Source organism: Aotus nancymaae, unplaced genomic scaffold (genome assembly GCF_030222135.1).
Source record: "Aotus nancymaae isolate 86718 unplaced genomic scaffold, 86718_ANA_hifiasm-v0.15.2.pri h1tg000029l, whole genome shotgun sequence".
In the NCBI taxonomy this organism is placed as follows: domain Eukaryota; kingdom Metazoa; phylum Chordata; class Mammalia; order Primates; family Aotidae; genus Aotus; species Aotus nancymaae.
This window is the reverse complement of record NW_026988442.1, coordinates 53788843-53814910: the sequence shown is the minus strand read 5'-3', so window position 1 is coordinate 53814910 and position 26068 is coordinate 53788843. Positions and strand designations below refer to the sequence as shown.

Here is a 26068-nt window from a genome sequence, read left to right as displayed (position 1 = left end):
CTATTTCAGCCACAGAGAAAATTCAAGTAAAATTATCAACCAGAATACAAGAACTAGTGGTTACAGAGTACGAAATGTGGAAGTATATCTGCTTTCTGAACAACATTAGCAAAATACTTTTCAGTAAAGACATTTGTAAATGGCACGTGAAATAGTATTATATCATATTTCTTATGAACATAAAACAAAGGGAGAAATTATATTGTGGAATTAAGTAGTTTAATCAGAATAAGTCTGTAAGTTAACTTGGTTGAAGTTTGCAACCACTAACAAAATAGTGACAAGCCAGTGCTCACCAATGGCTACTAACATCATCAGCTGAAAAGGTAGTGGGAAATTGTACAGTGAATAGATTGGGCTGACAGGACATGAACCCACTGATCTACCTTATGTTAATACCACAAAAAGGGGAGACAGCCAGAAATCACAGTAACCTAATGTGATGCAATGAGAAGTATGTAACGTCACCCATGACATGTTCTTGCCCTAAAATTACTTAAGCATCTAGATATTAATACCAGTTCATGGGGAATACAGGAGACAGGAATATGTCAGTTGATGCTGTGCTGATACATTCATTAGAATCAGGCAGGAATCCTACAGAGCAAATGAAATTATTTCAAATAGGAAAAAGAAGAGAGGGGGAGGTAAAACTATATATCAAAAGATTTTTAGAGACATAGCAACCAAATGTAACATATGGACCTTGTTTTGGTCCCGATTTAAACCACCCAACTGTTTTTAAATTGAAGCAGGGAATGTGAATACTGACTAGAAACTTGTTGATACTAAGAATTTTACTGTTAATTTTTGTTGTGATAATATCATTGTGGTTATGTTCTTTGTTAAAGTATCTATATTTAGAGATACATTTAAAGTATTTATTACTGAAGTAATAAGATGTCTTGAGTTTGCTTCAAAATAATCCAGTAATGTAGAGAATATAGTGTGGAATAAAGATATGGATGAAATAAGTTTAACCACATGTTCACTTTCTTGTTGAAGCTGGGTGATAAATACAAAGAGTGTTTGTTACACTGTTTTTGACTGTACATGTTTTAATATTGCATAACAGTTTTTAAAATGCTAGGTGATTTAGATCTTAATTTTCTGACTGAAATTGTATTTTAAAAATTAACCATAATTTATTTCAGTGTTTATAAAATTAGTATGGTTGTATTTAGTAAAATCTGAGTGATAGGTATTCTTTTTGAAAATTTAAATAAACACCATTTATTAGCTCTAATTTTTACAGTGTAGAGATTATGAATTTGCATAATATGCTCCATATACTCTAATACCTTTCCTATCAATGATGTTCACTTATGGCAATGAATGGGACAGGGAGAAAAAGAAGAGAAAGAAAGATTAAGTTACTCAACCACCTCCTCTCTTATGTTGTGAACTATCATTTCTTTTTGGATTCATGTTTCTCGAAAGAAGCCTGGACATTAAAGCTAGAAATGTAAGGCAATCTTGACCAACCACCTACCTTGTCTGTTTGCCTTGAAGTGTACCTGTTCAACTCCTGATCAGTGTTTATGAATCATGCACTGTTTATCACGAATGCTGTTTTAAGACACTTTACCCTGTCCCTTCATTATCATCATTTCTTTTTATTCATCCTGTTAGGCTTTTTTCTGTTTCATTCCCCTATAGTAGTAGTTAAGAACATGTGGGTGATAAATAGAGAAGAGTAGGAAACCAGAATGGTGGGTAAGGGGATACGGGATGAATTAGGGATCCATGAGAGTTTTCAGAAGGACTTAAAGCATTCTAGAACCACTTTTCTAGGTTTCAGATGTCTTACTACATAGAAACATAGTATATGCTATGCAGAATATTGTCTGTTTCCTTATGGGTCTACTCTTTTTTGAGGACAGTTATTCATAATCCTGGCTCTGTGGACTGTCCCACATGTGAATTCATTCCTCCTTCTGCACTAAAACAGCTATTCATGTTGCTTGTCCATGAATCAAGAGCTGAAAATGCTGTTACAGAAAGAAACCTTTCTTTTTCAAAAAGCAAAGCAGAAATGTAACAAGTATATTGTGTTCTTTATTTTCATACTTATAATTAAATTTGGAGGGGGGAATTTAAGGAACTTTACTGTTTATAAAAATTAAAAATCTTTACTTTGGATAATCAGAAGACAAAGTATCATTCTTTAGACACACACCAGATTTGATAGTACCTTTATATGAGTAGCAAAGAACTGTTTGTGTAAATGATTGGGAGAATAAATGTTTAATTACAAATTTAGGTTTAAAAAGTAAATTTTTACATAGGCTTTTTAAAGCATTTAAAATATTAAATAATGTACAAAATTAAATCGTATGCATCAAACAAAGCTATTTGTAATTATGAAAGTCAAAGGTATTGTATCCCACCATGTCTGTTATTACAGAGACATCGTGTAAGCTTAGTCCCATGTTAATGCTTGCCCAGTCTCACAGAAAACAAGTAGAAAAACTTTCTTTTTCTTGTGTCTTACCAGCATCTGCTTTATTTACAAGTATAAGATGTCGATGCTTTTATGCAATTCTAGCAGAAAATAGTATACTTATGTGCCTTTTCCTTTCAATTTTAAATTTTTTTTAAATTTTCTTTCCATTTCTTCACCTTTGGAGGGTTTTAGAAGAATATAAATGAGGGAGGCAACAGCATTTTATAGACCATGGACACAGATAGTTCCCAGTAGCCCATCTATTTCAAGGCCAACCCTTTGCCCTAATAGGATCTTATGTTTGTGGCAGGATATTTAGGAAGAGAGTCTGTTGTTGTTTGCATCTCAGTTGCTTTCATTCTTTCAAATGTCACTTGAAATATTGGGCAACCTTTCTATTCTGATTTCTACTTGGACTATTGGAACACCTGTTGTGGGATGGGCTTAAACAGAAGTCATGCTTCCTGTATAATTTATGGGGATACCAGAGGGAACTGTTTGTCTCGTTTTTGTCTAGTACTACATCCTTTTTGATCTTCTCTTTCCCATATGGTCTTCTGAATCTTTTATTCATAGATTCAAAGCACTAACACAAAATGCTTTTGTCAAAGAATATTTAACATCTTCTGAAATTTGTTCACCTCTAGTCCCTATGAAGGTTATTTGAATTGTATTTCCTGTTTCTTTTATGGTTTTGTTGTGCATCAAATAAGTAATTTTCCCCAGGAGACTGGTCATAATATTATTTATTTAAATCTTACCTTTCCCTGGAATGCATTTTAGACAGCTGTTATAAGGGTCCAAAAATATGTAGTAGAGTAGCACAAAGAACAAGCAGAATGAACAACTGAGAAAACAAGTATGAAAACAAAATAGGGCCGTCAATGAGACCACAAATGTTCGCCACAGTGGCTGGGCATACGTTTTACTTAAACTTGCTAGCAGCCAAAGTAAACCAAGACTGGACTTTTATTCCACATTTTGCTGTCCCTGCTGCTCATGATTTTTTAAAGACTAAAATTGTAAAAGCATATTCTGAGCATGGCCAAGTTTTTCAGGTAAAGTGTCACTTGGGGAAGTATGAGTCAGACTCTAGGCTCTTGACCTTTCCTGTCTTCCATGAAGTATCAGGTCTGCCTTCTTATAGCTGTCTTGTGTGCTCATTCTGTTGGTCACACCAGGGACTGGGTTTAGAGTGGAGATGGATTGACGCAGAGCCTTGCTAGTGGAAGGCAACTCAAGCCTCGTGTCCTGTTGCTGATGGGTCAGGAACACCTATAGCTTACATGAAGGATGTCATTTTTAATTCAAGTGCTCTTGCTTTTCTGTAACCTCGATATCACCCTAAGATCATATAAATAATTATGAAAAGAAGCCCTTTGCCCTGTCTCATTTGTTATGCCTTGCTTAGTTCAAACTATAGGCATGTGCCATTTTCAGGGGCAAGGTCATAAACATAAAAATAACTAAACTACAGTTAGGGATCTGTTGTCACATTTTACTTTTCATGGCTGCTGAGATCTTGGGAATAGCCTTAGGAAGAGAAGGTACTAATGGCTATTCTGATGAAAAGCCAGGAAGAATCAATTAGTGGCCCTTTCTTGGGAAGAAAGAAATCAGTCTCTATCCAACAGAGAATTGCCAGGATCTAATAGCATGGTAAAGAGACTCAGTCAGTGAAAAACCAGGAATTTGGAGAAAGAGATTTTGTTTTGAGATTGATTGTGAATGGACACTAAATAAATTTGGAAGGGGTTTCAAAAAATACAGTTAAATACTAAGGAGGATTGCTTTCAGAGTATTTTTGCTAAGAAATCATTCCTGCCTAAATTAGCAATTTTTCAAACTAGGGTCCTGGCAGCCCCTCTGAGGTGGTAGTGAAAGATACTTGTTTTCCTTCCACCTTCCCTGATCTTCAGCTGGGCAAAGCAGTTCACCTTTACTGTATTTTTGATGTGTTGACCTTCCTGTCTTCACCTTACAGAACTAGCTTAGTGCAATGAGGAAGAGCTATCCAAACCTATGTCGGGAAGAATAATCATGATATATTGCTTAATTTCGTGTCACTGCTCTATTTGTTCTGACGTTAATTCTGAGAGACTAAGTCTCTAGTGTAAATAATTTATTTCCTGGGCAATCCTTATCTGACTAAAAGCAACAGATAAAGGCCCTGTTTCCCAAACAGGAAAAACAAAACTGGTTATAACATGATAGTTACCTATTGGTAGGTGGTATGAGTTTTCAGAACATCAGAAGACAGATTATAGCATTAGAGAGCCCTCTGTTCCATCTTAGTCTTCTAGATCCTACTTCTCACTATGCTAGTTATAAGTATAAAATTAGCTCAAGGACATTCTTGTTGAGTGTCAGGGTAAGGAGAAATCAGACCTGCCCACAGGTGAATGCCTGGTCTTAATAAGACCAGGGACTTCCACAGGAATTATATTCAAAAAGTGCCATTATTGGCATAAATTCATGAGCACTCAAGAAAGCTAAAGCACAGAATATATTTAACCTAGCTGAGAACTCACAAGAAACTAATGAAATGTTTTACAAAATGCATTAAGAGAAAGAGTAGCAAAATTTTAAATGTGCTGATTAAAACAGAAGCCAAAGCAATGTTAGATAGAAATAAAAATCTTAAAGTATGTTGTATCTCCTGATCATAATTGAAAAATTTATTTAATTGTAGTTAATGATGATACAGAAATTTCAGTGTTTGACAGAATGTGTTACTTAGTTAAGGTAGTTTGTTTTAAATCCTGTAACACTCTTAAGTAGAGATAAGCTTGAGAATCAGTAGTAGTTATTTTGCCATATTCCCTGGGGGAGGGGAAAAATCCCATATGCATAATGGGAAATAGAGGGTGACAAGGAACTATGGAGCCTGGTTCATATAACTAAGAGGATTCTGGAGTAATTCATTAAAAAGCAATTTGTAATGCCTAAAGGATAACAAGGTGTTAAGTAATTGCAATGTGAATTCATTGCCAAAAATTAAAAACACAAAACAGGTTTTCGTTTTTTTTTTTTTTTTCTTTTTCTTTTTTTTTTTTTTTTTTTGAGACAGAGTCTTGCTCTGTCACCAGGCTGGAGTGCAGTGGCTCAATCTCGGTTCACTGCAACCTCCGCCTCCTGGGTTCAAGCAATTCTTCCGCCTCAGCCTCCTGAGTAGCTGGGACCACAGGCACATGCCCTATGCCCGGCTATTTTTTGTATTTTTAGTAGAGACGGGGTTTCACCACGTTGGCCAGGATGGTCTCGATCTCTTGACCTCGTGATCCACCCGCCTCGGCCTCCCAAAGTGCTGGGATTACAGGCATGAGCCACCGCGCCTGGTCTGTTTTTTTCTTAAACTTAGAAATAGGTCTTGGAATTGACTAAAAAGTAGACTTAACTAGAACTTTGCACAGTAGATTCAGTAATGGAGTAACTTCAATTAGTGGAAAAATAAAGTCCACCCATGACACAGTAAAAGGTGAAACATATGTTATAAAATGAGCAAATCACAAATTGAAATTAAGACAATAACAAATTGGTGGAGAAAGAGAGAAATGCAGTTTGGAACTTATGTACTGAAGCTACTGAGATTTCATCTGTAAACATGGTAGTTTTTAAACTCTAATTCAAGAAGTAATATATGTAGAAAAACAGACTTTTGTGTGGAACTTAGGATCAGAGCTCAAAATAGTAAAACTGAGAGGAAACTGAGGAGTGAAAATCAAGGAAAGGCCAACAGTGTACAAATGTATTTTTAAAATTTTTCATAGTAAAGATTAATACACATCTGATTGATGTGTTCATATATTAGTTACCTCTATTTATTAGAAGAACACTTACAAAGTGTGCACCAGCCACAGTGGCTCATGCCTGTAATCCCAACCTGGGCAATGAAATGAGACCCAGTCTCTTTAAAATCATAATAAAAATAATAATATTGTAATATTGTAAAAAAAAAAACTAGGGTGTGATAGTGAAATAAGTAGATCATGTAACACTACTCATTTGAGATGGTTTAGACAGCCATTAAAGAGATCATCTTTCATGACACACGGGAGAAATGTCAGATTTCTTACACATGTAGCATATTATTTTGGTGGTCTCCCAAACTGGCTTATTCCCAGTCCCTTACAGTTTTTGAGCTGTGGAAATCAAGGTGTAGTCTAGACTACGGGAGTGTAGTTCATATTGTTCCATACCTGTCTCACTGAAGACTCCATGTGCATATTCCTACCTGGGTGCTCCCAGAGCCAGTTGACCTTCTTTTCATAGATGAATACAAGGAGAGTTAGGTCTTGGTTTTTGTTTTTAGAAAATGTTTCACGCTTCTGTTTGTTACAGATACGTGAGTGTCTCTTCAGTCAGCACAGTGCTGGGCCCTGTAATGTTGACATCAGAGTCCTCTCCTGTAGGATGCCCTTCTCACCATGTATTCTCAGCCTCTGACAATGGCTGGCACTCAGTAAATGATCAACAGATACTTGTTGAATGAATCCATGTGAAATATGCAGTAAATGTCTTCTCTATAAGATACAAAGAGCCCAAATGGGGAGGAATCTGTCTCTTTTGTAGAATGATTGAAACAGTTTCTAAAATTACATAGCATTAATCTTTAAAACAACAATCCAAAGAGTTAAGATCAGCTATCATCAATTTAAGCATCCTACTCAATGCCAGATCCTGGTTAGGTGAAAGCAGAATTAATATACTGTCTTTACTCTCAAGAAGTCTGGTAGTGGAAACAGGTAGGTAAACAAATACTATGGTTACAGTGTGAAAAGTACAAAAATAGAGATGAATTATTGGGTACATTCATGACAAAAAGGAGGAGGTGACCAGCTCTCCTCAAGGTAATTCTTGAAGGATGATTGGTGGTCACCAGAGAGAAGGCTATAGATGGTACATAGTCCAGAGAGTGGGACACACCCATTCTCCATTCATAAATAAAACAATTTCTAGGATAATTTTAGTTATCCCTCCAAATTAATACTGAGTAAAATTTAATTTGTTATTGGCTATGGTTAATTTTTTCAGATATTAATGAGTTATATTTATATACAAATATACATGTATGTATAAAATTTCTTGACACAATTATTTTTATTTATTTTTTTGAAACAGGGTCTCAGTCTGTTGCCCAGGCTGGAGTGCAGTGGCATGATCACAGATCACTGCAGCCATGACCTCTCAGGTTCAAGCAGTCTTCCCACCTCAGCCTCCTGAGCAGCTGATGCTACAGGCGCATGCCACCATGCCTAGCTTTTTTTTTTTTTTTTTTTTTTTTTAACTTTTTGGTAGAGTTAGGATCTCACTTTGTTGCCCTGGCTGGTCTCAAACATCTGGGCTAAACAGTCCTCCCACCTTAGCCTCGCAAAGTGGTGGGATTATAAGCATGAGCCACCGTGCCCAGCCTGATTTTTTTAAATAAACCAGTAAATTTTACAATCTGACCGTATTCTAATTTCAGGCTGAGAACTGGTTCTTTTTCGGAAAGGAGTAACCCTTGGATCTTGTCCTAATTTAGTATGTCTTGCTGGGAGACTAGTAACAGTAGCTTGTGTATACTCATGTTAAAGTGAACTAACCTAAGCCTGAAAGAAGATGAGGGAAATGGCATGGCAGAATTACCATGCGGCTCCATCCAATTCTCCACTGTCCCCTCTCCTAGTGTTTACCTACTGGTATCCACTAAAGCAGGCCTGCTCACATCTGACGCAAGAATCAGGAGGAAATTGGGTACCAACTTAGTTAAGTAAAACATTTTTTGAAAATACTCCTGTTATTATAGAAGGAGATACAAAGTGAAGGTAAACTTCAGAGCATTCTGTTTCATGGGTATATAAACATGTTGCATGGTACCTACGTGTGCCATTCTAGAATTTGAGTAATTCTCAAAGAATTTCCAGACTCTATTCCTGCATGTTCTACCCTAAAAATAGCAGTGGAAGCATGAAACAGTGTGGTGTGTGAGGCAACCGCAAGCAGTTAGAAGTGCTTCGAATGTAGGTTTGTGTGGAAAAGGGCACACTAGAAGGAGCCAGGTGGTGCAGGGCCTTCTGTGCCATCTGAGATGTTTGCATTTTATCCTCTATGGATCTGCTGTGCATTAGCAGCAGGAGAATAACATCAGAGATGAGTGTTTGAAAAAAAAAATCACAGTAGTAGCAGCATGGAAGAGAGCCTGCCAGGATGAGAAATTAAAGCCAGGAAGACCAGTTAGGAGAGAGACTGAAAGAATGATCCAGCCAAAGGAGGATAAGAGGATAAAGGCCAGAACTGTGTCAGTGGTAGTGGCGATAAACTCAAAATGAGTGATAGCCGTGTGTCAGATACTGCCTTAGGTTCTGGCCATTGTCTGTAAACAAAGCCAACTCCCATACCCTCATGGAGCTTACACACTAGTGGGAAGAACAAACAGTAAAATGACTCCCTGCTCTTCAGTGAGCGACTAGGTGGGAATCACTAAACAGGAGTCTGTTTAGAGGGAAAGAATTTCAATACGTTGAATCTGACGTGTGTTATTTATCCAGTATGCAGTTGGAAATAGTCTACAGTCAAGAAGTGAATCCTGGGCCCTTTTCAGAGGGCTAGTTTGTCTTTGTTAGTTTTAGGATAACATCAGTCAGGATTTTTGGTTGCAAACAGTAGAATCTTCTCTGGCTTATGGAAGCAGAAAAGGAACTTATTAAAAGCCATTGAGCGTCAACTCATGGAGTCTCTAGGAAGGTCACGGAGCCATAATCAGGGTTTCCAGGAGCAGTGCCTACTGCCACCACTGTGTCCACCACAGATGCTCAGGACCACTGTGTCTCCACACGTGGCTTCTTGTGGACTCTCACTCACTGGCATGCCCTCTGGCTGCAGGGGATTATGAGCAAGTAATTTTCTGAGTCCTAATATGGGAAACAGCAAAATAAGGAGAGTTTTCAGAGACACTGCACAGTCATCAAAGTCCAACAAAGATATTTTTTGCATCCATTTGCATCTGAATACAAAAAAAATAATTTCAGGAGTATGTAGAATTTTATAGTGATCTACAATGTATTTTCGTGTAATACTATGATGAAGGCACATTGTCTTCCTGTAAACAAAACCGATTTTTCCTATTAAAATGAATTGCTTTGATTTGTTAATTTGCTAATAAATTTGCTTCTGATTGATGTTCACTGTCTGACCAGGCAGCCCCAAACTTATTAATGGATTTCATTCTAAATGATTGTTTTTAAGTTATTAACATATTAAATTATGAATATATCTTCCTATTGAAACAAACTTATCATGGATGACTCAGTTCCTGTATGTATTTTAAGATGTGATTCACATTCCAGTGGAAGCTTCTAGAACGAAAGCTGCTTGGCATCTTCAGAAGAGAAGTGAAAGGGACCTGAGATGGAGTCTTTGGTTGGCACAGTGCCTACAGACACATTGTAGACATTCAATAAAAGTTGGGGAAGTGTTTCTAGGAATAGATGGGTGGAGGGAGAGAAAGAGGAAGGAGGAAATAAGCCTGTGTTTCTAACATGAAGCTGCCTCTGATTGTTCTCATAAACATGGGTTGCATTCAGTGGCTTAAAACAGCATTTGAAAATTCCCTGTGTTTATTATCCAATCCCTGAGTCCCAAGGTAGTGAACAATTTGAGAGTCATTTAAAGTGTGTAGTTCAAGAAGAAAATAGGCTGTTATGAATAACATATAATGACCAGCTATTTCTCAGAATTATAGAAGTTAGTGTGAAAGTAGGCTGAATATATGATCTTCAAAATACACCATGGAACTTTTTATTTTTAATCCTCATTATTAGCTTGTTTTTCTAATTTATATATTTTACCTTAAATAGAGTAGGGATTATTAATGTTAACTGAGGCTTTCCATTGCCTTCACCTAAGAATACGTATTATATTTTGGTGACCAAAGTTTCTTTCAGCAGCAAAAATGTTGTTTGCTTGATTGTTACTCAACGAGGCTACTGGAACTTCCTACCTAGACTCAAGGAGAATAAGTTGACCTGCCTATACTAGGTAATACCTGGTAATTTATATAAACCTGACCTTTTAAAACAATAAAGACCTTGAGTTTTTCACAATTTGTGTTGCAGTGATATAATTAAGTATCTGCTGTGTGCCCCTTAAACACTAGGCACTTGGTATGAAGAGATGAGCAGATCAGCCACAGCCCTTGCCCAATTTGAACAGTTAGCCGGAATTACATTCTATGACTTACAATTCTGAGGATAAAAAACCTTATATTTCATTAAAGTTTATATAAATTTCAAACTCAGAAGATAAAACTTTCATAATATTCCCTAGAAACGAGGCATACATACTGAATATTTCTGGATGGCAGTTTGATTTACCATGTATTTTAGTATTTACATAAAATATAATCCTTTTGAGGAAACACAGTTGGACAATATCAATCTCTGTGCTTAGAAAACTAATTTAGGTAATAGAATTAAATAACAAAAACAGATTGAGGAGAAATTGAAATTCAGCGTATGGAACCACTTTTGGAGCCACAAGACAGTGATGGCCTACCCTCAGGAGCAAGACCCACCCTCGGGAGTGATGTCTCATTACTGCAATTTGACCAAGTTTTCACTTTTTCCTATCCGTCCATTTTGAAATCAGCTAAGAGTGTTTAAAATAAAAGAAGATCCCAGAGCCCTGGAGGAGATGAGCATTAACAGATCGACTCCACTTGCTGGGAGCATGTCCCCCTGCTTGCAGCTCCTTCAAGGTCCTGGAATGTTAACTGCTGCGCCTGTGATGGAGAAAAGGCAAACCATACACAAAATTGAAGTTCAAGGAGTTCCTATGGAATCTCGGGTTTTCAACCAGCAAGTTTCATAACCACATAATGACGCGGGGAAAGCAGCAAGGGAGTAATAAGAACTTAAAATCCTAGAAATATAGCACTAAAAGGACTGTTCCTTCCCCTGCTCCAAGTTCTTTATTTTGCAGAATGTTTCCTTAAGCCCAGAGTCACACTCCCTTTTCTATAAATTTGATGAGCATTCCAGAAAAACTATGAATATATGTCTTTCTTTTGGTTTTTTTAAAGGGAAAAAATGTACAAATGCTTAAAAAGAAAAATAAATAAAAAATAAAATAATATCTGTGTACTCATGGGTGTAACTGTTAGCACACATTGGTTTTTATTTTTCTAGACTTCTAGTCATATTGTCTACGTGTCTGTATGTGTTTAATGCAAAAATGGGATCACAAGCTGTTCTGCCAGTTAGCACAGTGATAAGGAGCAGGAGTTTGGAATCTCACTGTCCTGGGTGTGGTTCCAGCTCTTCAAGTTACCAGCATGTGTTTCTTTATCTGTAAGGTAAAGGTAACAACAAGGATGTACCCATTCACAAGATTGTGCTAAATAATATAAAAGAGATCATATGTGAAATGCTTAATCTAGCATTTAATAAATGCTTAATAACCCATGTTGTTCCTGTACTCTGTTACACTGTCCCTTAACACCTGATTTTCTGTACTGATTGGGGCAAGCAGGGTGGCAAGCAGGGAGGCACAGATATGTTTTTATGCGCAGATTTTTTACATGCACACTCCAATAACCAGGGAAAATACATAGCTGCCACTTGATCCTGGCTTATTATAGGGCCTTATTTTTTGATATAAAGTTCTGTGTTTAAAATTTTATAAGGCAACATTCAGTTCAAAAGTGGCCTCAGTAATTTTTGTCCCTGTTATATGTTTTGCCTCTGTTCTGTTTGCTTCTTTTGAAAATAAGTAAAATAAACTGTTTTGCAACCTTTTGGTTCTTTTTCATGTGTATGTTATATATGTAGTTTTCATATTAAGTATCACAAAACTGTAGTATGTAAATACTGTGAATATATAGTTGTGCTGTTTTATTTGTGTTGTTCAAGTAGAATGTTGTCACTTTATAATTTGCCTTAAATTTCCAAATAGAAACAGTTACTGTCCCAATTTTAAATACTATCTAAAAATTAACATAGGTAAGTTTAAATTTTATTTAAGGTTTTTATGCTTTTATATAATTTAATGTGGAAATTAAATGTTAATATGCAAAACAAGTCCCAAGTTAAATTTTGTGACAAAATAAATATTTTTTCTTTCTTTTCATTTAGCTCAACTGAGAAGTCATTTCCTTGGAGATCAACAGGTATGTTTATCATATAAAAGTTATGTTTGATATGCACAAATTACAAAGCCTACTCTCTTAATTTACTATCTCGGTGAAATGAGCCAAGCAAAACCTTTAATAGTGGCAATATTGAGCTATGTTGCTTTGGAATAGTAGTTCTTAAAATATGCTTAAGTTTTTAGTATAATTGAGTAAATTTGTATGTGTCAATTGTGATGAAAAAGCATTGATTAATATCATTAATTTTTAATACCAACCCCATATCTGAAAGTTTTCTTTTCCATCATAAGAAAACACAGGGCTGACCTCCAAAAAAGTTATATAATCAAAAAAGCTGCTAATATACGAATTGGGTCTTTCACTATGCTTATCATACTCAGAGAAAAGTTGCTTGAAGTTTTCACTGTTTTTAATGTATCCACATGTAGAATATCTAGTAGCTTCTAATATAGTGTGGTAGCTCTTCCTGTAGTCTGTCTTTTCTTTTTACCCCAAAGTCACCACATGTGAAGGTGAATTACATGAATTCACCTTCTGCCACTTACACAAATAGTTGATGTCTTCATACTCATTAAATATATTTCACAAATGTTTATTGAGCATTCACATCATATACCAGGTGCTGTGCACATTGCCGGGCAGAGAGTGATGGGCATAACACGCACTTGTCGCTGTCCCCTTTCCCCATGTAGCTTACATTGTAAATGATAATACCAACAAGGTATAATGCTGGAATAGGCATTGATATGTAAATACTTTGGTCCTTTTTAAACAAGACTTGAATTGAGGAAGACTTAGATAACCAAATGCCCAGTATCCGAGTTTATCTAAACCTGGTGCCAGGATTCTGGTGTTGCTTATAGTTCATACAAAGCACTTGGCTGTCTTACAAAGAAGTTATTCCCCTCCCCCAAAATAGTGTTTACTCAAACTGTTGATGAGGCAGAAACATGTAAAAAGCTACCTAACAATAAGACTTGTAAACAACAGCTTAATATGAGGCAAGACACACCATGAAATAATATGTGGTTAACTGCTGAGTGTTATGTGGGAAATCTTGATATATGACAACTCACTTAGGACATGGCAGAGGAGATGGTCCTGCAGCCTTGGGCTTGATGGGTGGCTCTGGAGAGGGCATTGCCCCTGGGCAAGAGAAGAGACAACACAAGTGTCTGGAGGAGGGAACATTTAAAACTGGTTTGGTAGGTGGTAAGATGTGCAAAGGCTAGAGGGCTGGATTGGGTGAAATTACAGAGATCTGTAAGTTTCAGGTGCGTTATATTCTCTCAGTGGTCATGGGGAGACACTGAAAATCCTTGAAGCAAAAAGTAATTATTTAAACATTTCTCAGAAGAAACAGCAGAGCTGTGAACTGGTGGGAGGAAAAATTAGTGACGGGATAGACCAATTGATTGCAGAATTTGGTGTGTGAGATCATCTCAACTAGGTGATTAATAAGTATTTAGAGGCTGGTGTGGTGCTCAGGTGGGTAGGCACTGATAATTGTGAGGTTTTGCATTTGGGAGGATGGTACAGTTAAAACAGGAGTGTCAGAATGGAGAGCCAGTTTTAGTGGGGGTCCTCTGGACCACAATGTTAGATGTGTTATATTTGAGATGATTAAAGGGCAGCAAGTGACAGCACTGAATAATCAGCATTTAGAAATGTGATTACTAGAGAAAGCCCTTATTCAAATGTGAAAAGAACACTTCTGTTAAACTGATAGGTCCATGCATATTAATACTTTATTATGTGGTTCAGACATGTGGGCCAGAGTGCTGTGGATAAGGGAAAACTGAGTTAGAGAAAGCATGACTGAAACCTAGAAGAGCAGCCTATGCCAGGAGAAAGCTGCTGCTTTTTATTCTTGGGAGGTAATGAGAGAATGATCTGAAATCCAACCAAGGCTGACGGAGTCAGCTGAGATGCAGTATTATTTCCCCCACTTTGTCATAGCATTTAAGGTCATTACTGAGAGCTGGAGCCGTGTCTGCTCTGTTGAACGAGGTCTTCCAAGGGCCTTGTGGATGGTAGACCCTAGGTAATTCACCACCTGAGCAAATGAATACTTCATACATGAATGAATAGTAAACGCTGCTTTACACTGTCCTGCGAATATTTAGTGTGCATATATTAGCTTCACACCAAATTCTAAGCCCTTGCAAAGGGTCTCTTTTTTCTCTCCTACTCCACGCCTAGAAAATGCCCAACGTTTAAAAGGTGTTAAAAGTATACCTAATGAGTAAATGAGGTGAATATTTTCATTTAGTAACAAAATCTGTATTTTGAAAAATATATACACAGGAACTTAGGTTTTTAAAAATCTCAAGAACTATCGTTGATTCATAACTTGACTTACAATGCCTTAAAACCTTTATAGCCTAACAGGACATTAGTACAGTATTGCAGGTTTGTCTTTTTTATGGCAAATTTGCCACACATGCATGTGAACTTAATTATTTTTCTGTCTCTCTTAACAGCCTTTTCTTTCTTAACATATAAATTTCTTTATTATGATAGCTTTATTGAGAGATAATTCATACTGTATAGTTTGCTCATTTAAAGAATACTCTTAGATGCTTTTTAATGTATTCTGAGTTGTGCATCTGTCACCACAATCAATTATACAACATTTCATCTCCCCTAAGAGAAACCATGTGCCAGTCAGCAGTCACCCCCATTCAACCCCCAAACTTAACAGTCTTCGGCAACCATTAATCTATTATACTTTCTTCCCGTGTGCATTTGCCTATTCTAGATATTTCAGTTAAATAGAATCATACATGTGGTCCTTGTGGCTGGTTCCTTTCACTTGGCATGATTTTTTTCAAGGTTTATCCTTATCATGGCATGTACCAGTAGTTCATTCCTTTTTATGGCTGAATAATATTTCATTTATTCATTCATCAGTTGGTGGACATTTAGGTATTCCTACTTTTGGCTGTTATATATAATGCTTTTATGACCATTATTTATAACATTTATGACCATAAAATCATTATTTATACTACATAAAAGTTTTGAATATATGTTTTCAATTCTCTTAAGTATAAACCTGTTAGTGGAATTGCTGGGTCACATGGTAACTCTGTGTTTAACCTGTTAGGCAACTACTAGATTATTTTCCAGAGTGGCTGCACCATTTAACATTTCTACCAGTTAAAATTAATGATTCTGGTTTCTCAAATACTTGTTACTATCTTTTTGATTATAGCCATCCTAGTGGGTGTGAAGTAGTATCTCGTTGTGGTTTTGAATTAAATTTCCCTGACAGCTAATACTTTTTTGAGGGGAGAGGAGGTGAATTTTTAGTTATATTTCTTCAAGCAGTGGTGAATAGTATAGAGCTTGTTGTATTTTAACCTTACCAACTACCTTCATATCGACTTTTTTACTTTGTAAACGTAATTCTTTTCCTGATTCTAAATGCAATATATACTCCTCAAAAGATACTTGGAATATATTAAAAAGTACAAAAAGTGGATAAAACTACTTGTAATTAACCTCATCACTTAGTCTTTCTGTACATTTGTGTGTTACATGTAGTTTTTTTTACCTTTTGAGTGAAATGGGGAACATACATATATGCAGTTATATTTGCCCATTTTTTCATGTATTACTGTATCATAAGCATTTTCCATTTTATATAAAATTTTTAAGTTCATCTTTAAGACTGCATAATTTATTTCTGAAATGTTTCTTGAGACCCTTTGTCAATGTTTAAAGCAAACATCCTTGCCATCTTAAGAACTTCAGGTTTAATGAAGGTGAACTATAGTGGAGATGTCTAACTATATTCACCAACAGTTGGGGGATTAAAATTCTAAAAGGGAAAATCCGAAGTATATACCATATTTACCCATATCTATTATTGGACATTCCGGTTTTTTCTTATTTTTTACTACTTTAAATAACAGTGTGGTAACCATCCCTGTATATAAAATTGTGTCGACACCTTTGATTTGCCTTAGGCTAGAAATTTCAGAAGAAAATTATTTAAAATATGTGAATATTTTAATGCTTTTGCTATATGTAACCAAGTTGCTTTCCTGAAAGATTGTATTAATTTTCCCTCCCTCCAGGTGTATGGAATTGATCTTCTCATATTGCCACATTAGTGTCATCATTTGTATTTCTAATTATCTAGAGAATATAGAAGTACAATATAGATTGCCCTTTTTTTTCTATTGGAGAATTAGTGCTTGATAGATAAGAGTTCTTTGTAACTCAAGGACAACAGGTGTATATATTAGCCAGGGTTCAGTTGGGAAAACAGAAGCCATGCCAGGTAGTTCAATATACAGAATTTGATAAAGAAAATATATAGTTACATAAGTGTGGGTTGGAAGATTTGGGTGATTAAACAGGATAATGAAGCCCCCAAGAGATAATGATGCCAGGAAGCTGCTATCATCTGTAGGACTGCAGAGGCAAAGGGGGAGGTAGGTGGTTTTTTCAGAGTCCTAGAGCTGAAGCAGTTGTAGGGGGTTCGGACAGGGAGATTTGCAGCATTAGGTCGAACCAGGAAGGAGATGTCACCCCTGCCAGAAATGTTGTTTAAAATAGAGCCAGAGAAACACCCTGACTTCCCCATACAATTTTCCTCCTAACCCTCACCAGTCGGTACACTGGCTAAACTGAGCTGGAGAGGACAGTTGTAGACTTTTAATTACCAAAAGCCAAGTAGACACTGCATATAATCATGTGTTGACTTGCAGTATACAGCGAATGAGTTGAGATTATGAAGACACATTATAGTGCATGAAATACCTAGGGCCTTGGTATTCTTTCTACCCCCTCCTGCATTGCTTAAGTCATTTGACTGCAATCTTCAGGGTTTTTATCACAGCCAAGTAATAAATATAGAGTACAAAAAAAAAACCCAGAAACTACTATTTGATAGCACAACAGGATGAGTCTAGTCAATAATTTAATTGTACATTTTTAAATAACTAAAAGAGTATGATTGGATTCTTTGTAATGCAAAGAATAAATGTTTGAGGGGACAGATACACTATTCTCCATGATGTAATTATTATGCATCACATGCCTGTATCAAAACATTTAATATACCCCATAAACATACCTTCCCTGTACCCACAAAAATTAAAAATTAAAAAATTAAGAGAAAATTATATATGCTATTTTGTGCTTAGTATTTTCCTTTAAATTAAAATTTTCAATTTTTTTTTTTACTCTTCATCTAGTAGGCTGTGCAATCAGCTGTTAAATATAAAAAAATATAATACACAGGCAAATGTATTAAATGATTTAAATTGAATACATAATAATGAAAGGTTGTCTAAATAGCTCTTCAAGTACTTTAGTGTTAGGCAGATACAAATCCAACAACTAATCTGTCCCCGCCACATGTGTATCCATAATTCATGCTTAATAACTGCATAGTTCCTTATTTTTCTCAGAGCACACTCTTGCCCAGAACTCATATTCAAGCCTAATAGTTACTTTTACTTACGTTTTTTTCCTTTGAGGGGAAGGAGGAAGGATATTAACTTCTAAACATAGCAATCACAACTGGTATTTACTTTCTAATATTTTAACTGTATAATGTGGTTTTTCTTAAGTTTACCCACTTTCAGCCATATTTATGACATTTAAATTGTAACTATGGCAATAAGCTATAGTTAGAAGGGTAGAAAATTGAAAATTTATAAATAAAACAGTAAAATCTTATTTTCTTCATAGTTCCTTTTTTTTGAGATGGAGTCTTGCTCTATTGCCCAGGCTGGAGTGCAGTGATGCCATCTTGGCTTACTGCAACCTCCACCTCCTGGGTTCAAGAAATTATCCTGTATCAGCCTCCTGAGTAGCTGGGATTACAGTTGTGTACTACCACGCCAGGCTAATTTTTGTATTTTTTTAAATTAGAGATAGGGCTTTACCATGTTGGCCAGGCTGGTCTTGAATTTCTGACCTCAGGTGATCTGCCCATCTCAGCCTCCCAAAATACTGGGATTACAGGCGTGACCCACCACACCAGGCCTGTATTTCCTTTTCTGGTAAACATAGATGCTCTTTATAAGTTTGAGTGTATATTAATAATTGAGATAAAACAGCAGTTTTGCTGCGGCTTTTTCTATAAATTTTGACAGTTGTTTTTTTCTTTGCTGCTTTGCCTGCAAAGATAGTGAACATAGTTATGAAAATCATCTCAGTTTTAGAATTAGGCAGTCCTTACTCAGGACATAAACAAGGAGTGGCTTAAATGTGAAAAATATTTAAAAGACCTTCAGTCTACGTAGTCTTTGGCTGGGTCTTGACAAAAGCAGCATCTTTACTCCTTTTTTGGTTTCCTATACAAAATTTCACAAAAGGATTTAGGATTGAAGGTCCTCATTTATCTTTATATTTTGCATGTTTACTTGCAGATACTTTCTCTACCTTTTCTCTTAAGTTTTACAAATTTGACTTGAAAAGCTTAGCTCTTTAAAAGCCTTTCAGCAATAGGCAGATTGTTAGAGACACAATGTTTTGATCCCTACTTAGGAGCGACCCCTGCCTACTGTGTTTTCAGGAAGTTACATTCTGTTGAAATGGGGTAAGCTGGAACCAGCTGCTGAATATGATTTTTAAATAGCTAACCTGCTCAGCATCATTTCTAAGGAAGAACTTAGGATGCCCTAGGCAAAAAAGATTTTCATTTCATTACCTTCAGGAGACTCTAGCTTGCTTGTTTATGTGTGTATTGGGGGGCGTGGGGGGGCCTCAGGTAAGAGATTTGAAAACAAAAAGCCAGAGTTTCTGAAGTATGGGAGCTGAGGGAGATACTTCGCAAATAATGAGGAAGAACTGCCCATTCTGCCAAACATTTTTATTTTCTCAGGTCTTTAAAACTTCCTCCCTAGAAGTAATAATGTTGTTTTGGAGCATTTGCGCTTTATTATTATCTTGACTTTTGCCCTTTCTCTTCATTATTCTGTATCCTCTAGCTTACCAGTGTTACATATTTGCATTCTAAAAATATAAGTGCACATCTTTTGTGTGTTTTTCTGAGGAGCAGTTTATTTATGTTTTAGCGTTCTCTTTTCCTGCGTGTCATATAACCTTGTGTATTCTGCTGAAATAGTTCCGAAAGAATGTTACGTTTGTGCTCTCCCTTCTGTTTCTGTCATATTAGTGTGTCAGTTTTTCCAATGTTCACGTCTTCACATCTCTAATTATACAATATCAGCGTGCCATCAAAATTTCAGGTAACTTGTGAGAACATATATAATGCAATAAAAAGTAAACATCAAAATCACAGAAAATCTATACTAGAATAATAAGTAAACCATGATGAAAGTGAGAATGCACATATAATTCTTGATGAGGGAAAATACTATACAGAATCTTTTCCTTTAAATCCTTTGAATGTACCTCTTTTTTAAGAAAATCACCAACTCAGTAATAAAAATAGCTACACACAGTATATGCTACCCACCAGAAAGAATCTGTAGGTTGAAGCCATGGATTGAATTTTTTTTTGTCAAAGCAATCATTGGTTGTTTCTTAGGTCCCGGGTCACATTCCGTGAAGTGAATTTTGCTGCAAGTTACAATATCACAATTTTTCTGTTTGAGAGGGAAAAAAAATTACTAGCATTTAGGTGGTTGCCAACTTGAGTAGATCTGTGTAAAATGCAGAGGAGGAGAATCAGCCTCAGAATCCAGCCTCCTTCCGCCCCAGCTCTTCGCAGCACATTAGACCAGGAGCAGCCCATCTTACAGAGCTGGAATGTGCTGCTCTGTCCCCACCAGCCAGCCAGTTAAACTCATTCTTTCTAACACTGCTGTGTTCCTAGAAAAAGAAAGTGTTCAAGAAATTGAGGATGTTGTGTAAGTGATAGAGAATTGTTACTCATGGGTAAGAAATTAGAGGCCAAAACAGATTGCAATCTCTACCAAAACAGTGAGTGAAGGGAATTTTCTGGTTGACTCGAAAGGCACTAAGGGTTTAATAGATTCAGATGACTAGGAGATAAAATAGTAACAATTCTATGCATTTAGGAGTTTTGATGTTTGACATTAAATATGGAAGGGAAGAAAAAAAGACCATGATAAAATAGAAAGTTTAAAACAGATTATATAACTTCACAGTGCTGGATTCATTTATTGTGTAATATGTATTGAAGTGGTATGATTTTAACATACTGTTCATTTAAATCATTACTATGTGGAATACTGACATTAGTTAATGTTTACTACTACATTTAGGACTGTAGGAGCTAGGCTGTGCATTTTGTTTGTGTATTTAAATTTTGTTTCTAAAATGTATGGATACAAGTTTCTTCCACTGATGTGAGCCTTAAAAAAAAAAAAACCTATCAATACTGAAGATAAATGACAAATGAGAAGGTAGCCCTAAGTCAATTTATCTTTTCTTTTTTCCTCCATCTGGTGCAAGTAATTTACAACATAAAAATTCATCAGCATATCATGAGATAAGAAGTGGACTTAAATGGGAACACTGTGCTTCAGTAAAAATGTACTGAATTTATAAGGAGATACAGTAGGAAGGGAGTGTTATATTGTACATGTTCATAAGCAGAATATTAGATCAGCAATCATATATAAAGGATGCCATCATTATGCCATCATTTATTATAGCTATAAACTTTACAAATGACAAAACTTTACATACATTTCTTCTTATCTTCTAAATATCAGGATGATAAGAATTTCTTTTAAAATCATCTGTAGGGTACAGGTTTCTCTCCCTTATTTTTTGCAGGCCCATTTTAACTACAGTTATGACTGCCTTCTTACCAACTGCAGTGCTATAGCTCCCTGACTGCCACTATAAAAGCTTTTCTTAACTTACTGTTTTATGATGAAAATATGCTTCTTTTAAAAAAAGACTAGAAGAATCTGAGCAAAAGGTAGAAATTTCCTTCATTACGACATGTTCCCATACCATGACCACCACAAGTACACGCACGCACACACACACACACACTCACACACAACATATAGGAAAAAATCTGGAATAATAAAACACCCTAGACTGTTAACTATGTTTATATGTATGTCTAAGTATCTACACACATTTGTTTTAGCTTAACACAAACTCTACGTTTTTTTGACTTTGTAGTTTTTCCTCTAACATTACAAAATAATGGATGTGTTTCTATGTCAGTATATAAAGCCCTATTTCTTTTTAATGGCTAAATAGTATCCATTGTTTGGAAAGTTTATATAACCAGTTTCTTATCAGTGAACATTTTTTTTTCCAGTTTTCTACTTTGACAGACAATAGCGAAGATTCTTTCTGCACATGTATGAGTGTCTTTTATAAGATTTTTGTAAATGAAACTGCCGGGACAAGGGTGTATACATATTAATTCTGGTAAATATTTCCAATTTGCCCAGCAAAAAGCTTAACAATTTATTCTCCTACTGATAGCACCTGGTATTCCTATCTACATTTACTATGTTAGCAGAGTACAGGAATGCCAATCTTCATGATATTTAAAATTTTTTAAAGTTACTAGTTTTTAACAAGAGCATTTGTTTCACATTTCTCTATATCATAAAACTTAGGAACAGATTGAACAAAGTAAGATAATTTTTAAGTATCATTATTAACTATTCATTAAATCATAACACTCCATGGAAACTTGAGCATATCGCTGACCATCCTGTTAATTAACTCATTCTCATGGAGATTGGAGATCATGCTGACCTTGGAATTTAGTAAAAGTGTCTTACTGTTTCCTGTCATTTTTGCTTTCTTCTGTCTTCATAGCTTGCTCAAAATGATCAGATATATTTTTCCATCACGAAAAATGCAACGACCACTACCAAATCAAGAAAAAACAACCTTTGAAAAAATCCACCATTGGACGTAATTGCGGGTGCCAACATCTCATTCCAGAGGTTCCTACACGCTGCTGCACTTTAGAGCCCACCTGTGGAGCTACTAAAATCTTGACACCTAGGCATCACCCCCACACAATTCAGTTTGAAAGTCTGAGGTGGGAAAAGGCATCAGCGGGCTTTAGTCCCCAGGTTACTCCAATGTGCACAGTTTGAGAACCACTTCTTTATTCTAAGTGCTAGTCATTAAAGAGAAGAATTAAAAATGTATCCTGCCTGTCTTGTTCATATTTCAGGATAAGTAAATAATCCTAGGTATTATGTAAAATATTCCAAAGGAATTCCTGCTGATACACGTAGAAAGAATAAGAAAATCAGAAAAATCACTAGTTTGCAAGCCCTAATGAAATAATTCAAGCAAAGATTGTCAGTGGATGCCAAAACCTCTTAAGTTTCCAACCCTAGCTGCACATTAGAATTACCCTGGGAGTTTTTTAAAATTCTAGTATTCAGACTGCAGCTTAGACTGATTGAATTGGAGTTTCTGAGTGTGGGACTTGGACAGCAGTAGTGTTAAAATTCCACCCAATTTTCAACCCAGGTGATTGCATTGTGCAATGAAGGTTGAGAACCATTGCATTAGGAGAAAGGTAGTTGACAATAGAAGGATTAGACTGCCACTACCTGCACTGGCCGATAGGTCTTAGCAACCCTGAAAGTTATGATATGATAGGTGTGAAGTACATGGCACCATTCATAAAGTATGCTACCCACAAAGGCTTGACCTGAAAGCTTTTAGCTATAACCTTCTGCTTAAAGAAATAGTGAATTTAGAGGAATAAGTAAATGACATGAGAAAACCATCAGACAAGTTCAGAATGTGGAGCAACTTTAAAGTGTATTGCTGCAGTTTCCTCTGTGTGTCAAAAACATGAAAATGAAGGAATGGGTGCCCCTTTCTAGATTGAAGGACTTTAACAATTGTACTCAAATGCAATCAGTGAACCTTATTTCAGCCTGACTAGTACAAATAAATTGAAGAAAAACATTTCTGAGACATCTGAAAAATTTGAATTTGAACTCACTATATGACATTATAGAATAATTATGGTTTTGTGAAGTCCGTACTTTATAGAGATACAAACTGAAGTATTTAGAGTTGAAATGATCCGATGTGAGAGATTTGTTTTAAAATTCTATAACAAAGAAAGGAAAAAGATAATGGAGAAAAGGCATGCACAATGTTGATAACTATTAAACTTGGAATAGCTTATTATACTGTTCTTTCTACTTCTATATATGTTTAAAACTTTAGTTATAAAAAAAATTAAATACAATGCTTTAAACAAAGGTTTTGAAATATCAGGGTAAAAATGATGTGCTGGAGTGACATGGTAAAGCCAGCAAAATGTTGACCATATTCTGACATAAATTGTGTGAAGAAACCAACCAAAATGGATGCATGAGTTTCCTAGCCAGTGGATATTATTTAATTTGTAGTTTCCACGTATTTGGGATTTTGTTAAATGAATTTTTATGAGCAAAATTACCTATATTATACTGGAGATCAGCCTCTCAAATTTACAACCATAGATGTCTCACTGTGTTTGTCATGGGCCACCACCAAATAAAAATATTAGATTTTGCTTTAGCAAGCATGTATCTGAATATTCCAAAGCCACTTATGCATGATGTATGAACAGATCCCCAAAGGCACATTATATGAAAATCAAGTATCCGGTTTTAGTCTTTAATATTTTATGTTCATATAAATATGCCAAATATTTAAAATTTCTCGTGCTTTTAGTGAAATGTGAAGAAACATGCTATTAACTATCTAAAATAAAATAGAAATTGTCAAGTCTGAAAACCCTTCTTTTTCTATTATTACCTCCTCAAAACACGGAGCCTTCCTTCCTCAGTTTGCAACTGTTGCTTTGGGAAACATTGGAAAGCCACCATCTATAATCACATTTCATTCTTAGGACAAAGTTAGACTGCATGTGGCTTTATCTTGATATATTTTACCCAAAAAAAGATAACTAGTGGAAAAATATAGATCATATTTCAAAAGAAGCATTTCTTTCTTTTTGATAGTGAATATCATCCTGTATAGGTTTATGTGGATATTTTTTAAGAAGGCTTTTTGCTTTTTAACAAAAGGAATCCATTTTATATCTCCCACTGACAAATAGTCCCATTTCTATATTTGGTAACATTTTTTTCCCAAAGAGAATAAAATGTGTCTTTGAAAAATATTTTAGGGTGATTTTTGAGCACTTAATTATATTTTCCATAAGCTTGCTTTTTACATTACAACAAATCCCTTACTTAATCCTTTTTTAGCTTTCCTAGATAGGAAGCGAGAACCCCTTAGCCATTGATGAAGCCTGTTAAACTCAGTATTGGCAATTTATGTCTTGTCCATTTCATTTTGTATTTATAATTCTTAATTCCTTGTTTCTTATAGTTTTCCTTTTATTGGTATAAAGTATAAATTTTTGTGGTAGGTGTGACATCTGTAAAAGTATCGAGTCTAAAAATACTTAGCACTCATTTTGATATGACTCTGTAAATTTCTCTTCAGTTTATTTTTTGTAAAATTTATTTTTAATGGTTTTGTATTCTTGGACAGTATTTATATATGACCAGGAGATCTCTTTTCATTTAGTCATTGTGGAAATCACATAAAGCACTCTGTTGCCAGTTTATGCATTCACAGAATTAGTCTTAACTACAAATTTGGATCCAGGTAGTCAAGCTTTACAGTGAATTTCAAGGCAAACTAGTTGATGCTTATAGCAGAGTTGAAAGTGAAGTAGAAGTTACTTCGTTAATGGTTTCTATTTTCCAAGGACTTTTATACAACATTTTTTAGGTTGGAAAAATTTTTAGAGCCACTGCCTTATTAATATTGAAAGGATAATATAAATATGCACAAGACCCAAGAATCCAGAAACATTCAAGAACTGGACCAGAAATAGTTTCAAGAAACATGGTCTTTCTGCCTTTCCTTATATCTTTACTTCCATTAAAATCCAACTTATAAATGATATCCTATGTATATAGTAGCTTATATTTGAATCAACAAACTCCAAGTATCTGTAGTATTCTTAAAATATCTGTCAAGTTGTATTTTCTCCTGTGGAGGATGGAATACTATTGGTGCTTCATGTTTCCATCATCCTGAAACATTGTTTTTTACTCTGCAACATGGTTTCCCTGCGACCTCATTCCCTTTGATGATAAGCAAACCTGCTATAGAAATAAATTTTGTATGTCACAGAAGGTACTAAAGAGGAGAAATCTTTTTGGTGCTACCTACCATGTCCTCTTCCAGAATTTGGCTTTACTTTTTTGTCATAGGAGGCACTGGACAATTTATGCACCTCTGTGGAAACTGGACACCCTCTTGAGCCTGTGATCCTAGAGAAAAGGAGAGCCCCATGGCCAAACAGGAAGTGGTGTCCTTGTAGCACAACATTTTCTACTCATTTTTTTTCCATAAAATGTTGCCTCTCTGAGTATGACAGCCTAACCTCAGCTCACAAGCCAGAGAGTTGGAAGAAACCATCAAGGAGAGTATCATCTGCCTTAACATCATATGCTGTTGCCCTCCCAAGAGTCCTAGCAGAACTCACACTACACTATCTTTTATGTAAGGACAAACCCCTA

The 26068-nt window shown here is 35.7% G+C and overlaps 1 protein-coding gene across 10 annotated transcripts in view; it reads left to right on the top strand.

The window, feature by feature from the left end:
- The window catches only part of PKP4 (plakophilin 4), a 229461-nt gene that overhangs the window by 137641 nt on the left and 65752 nt on the right, over positions 1–26068 (top strand). For all 10 annotated transcript variants that reach the window (XM_064382735.1, XM_012454880.3, XM_064382736.1 and 7 more), the window contains exon 4: positions 12559–12593. In XM_064382735.1, the coding sequence (XP_064238805.1) occupies positions 12559–12593 (35 nt within the window). The remainder of the gene's footprint in view (positions 1–12558; positions 12594–26068) is intronic.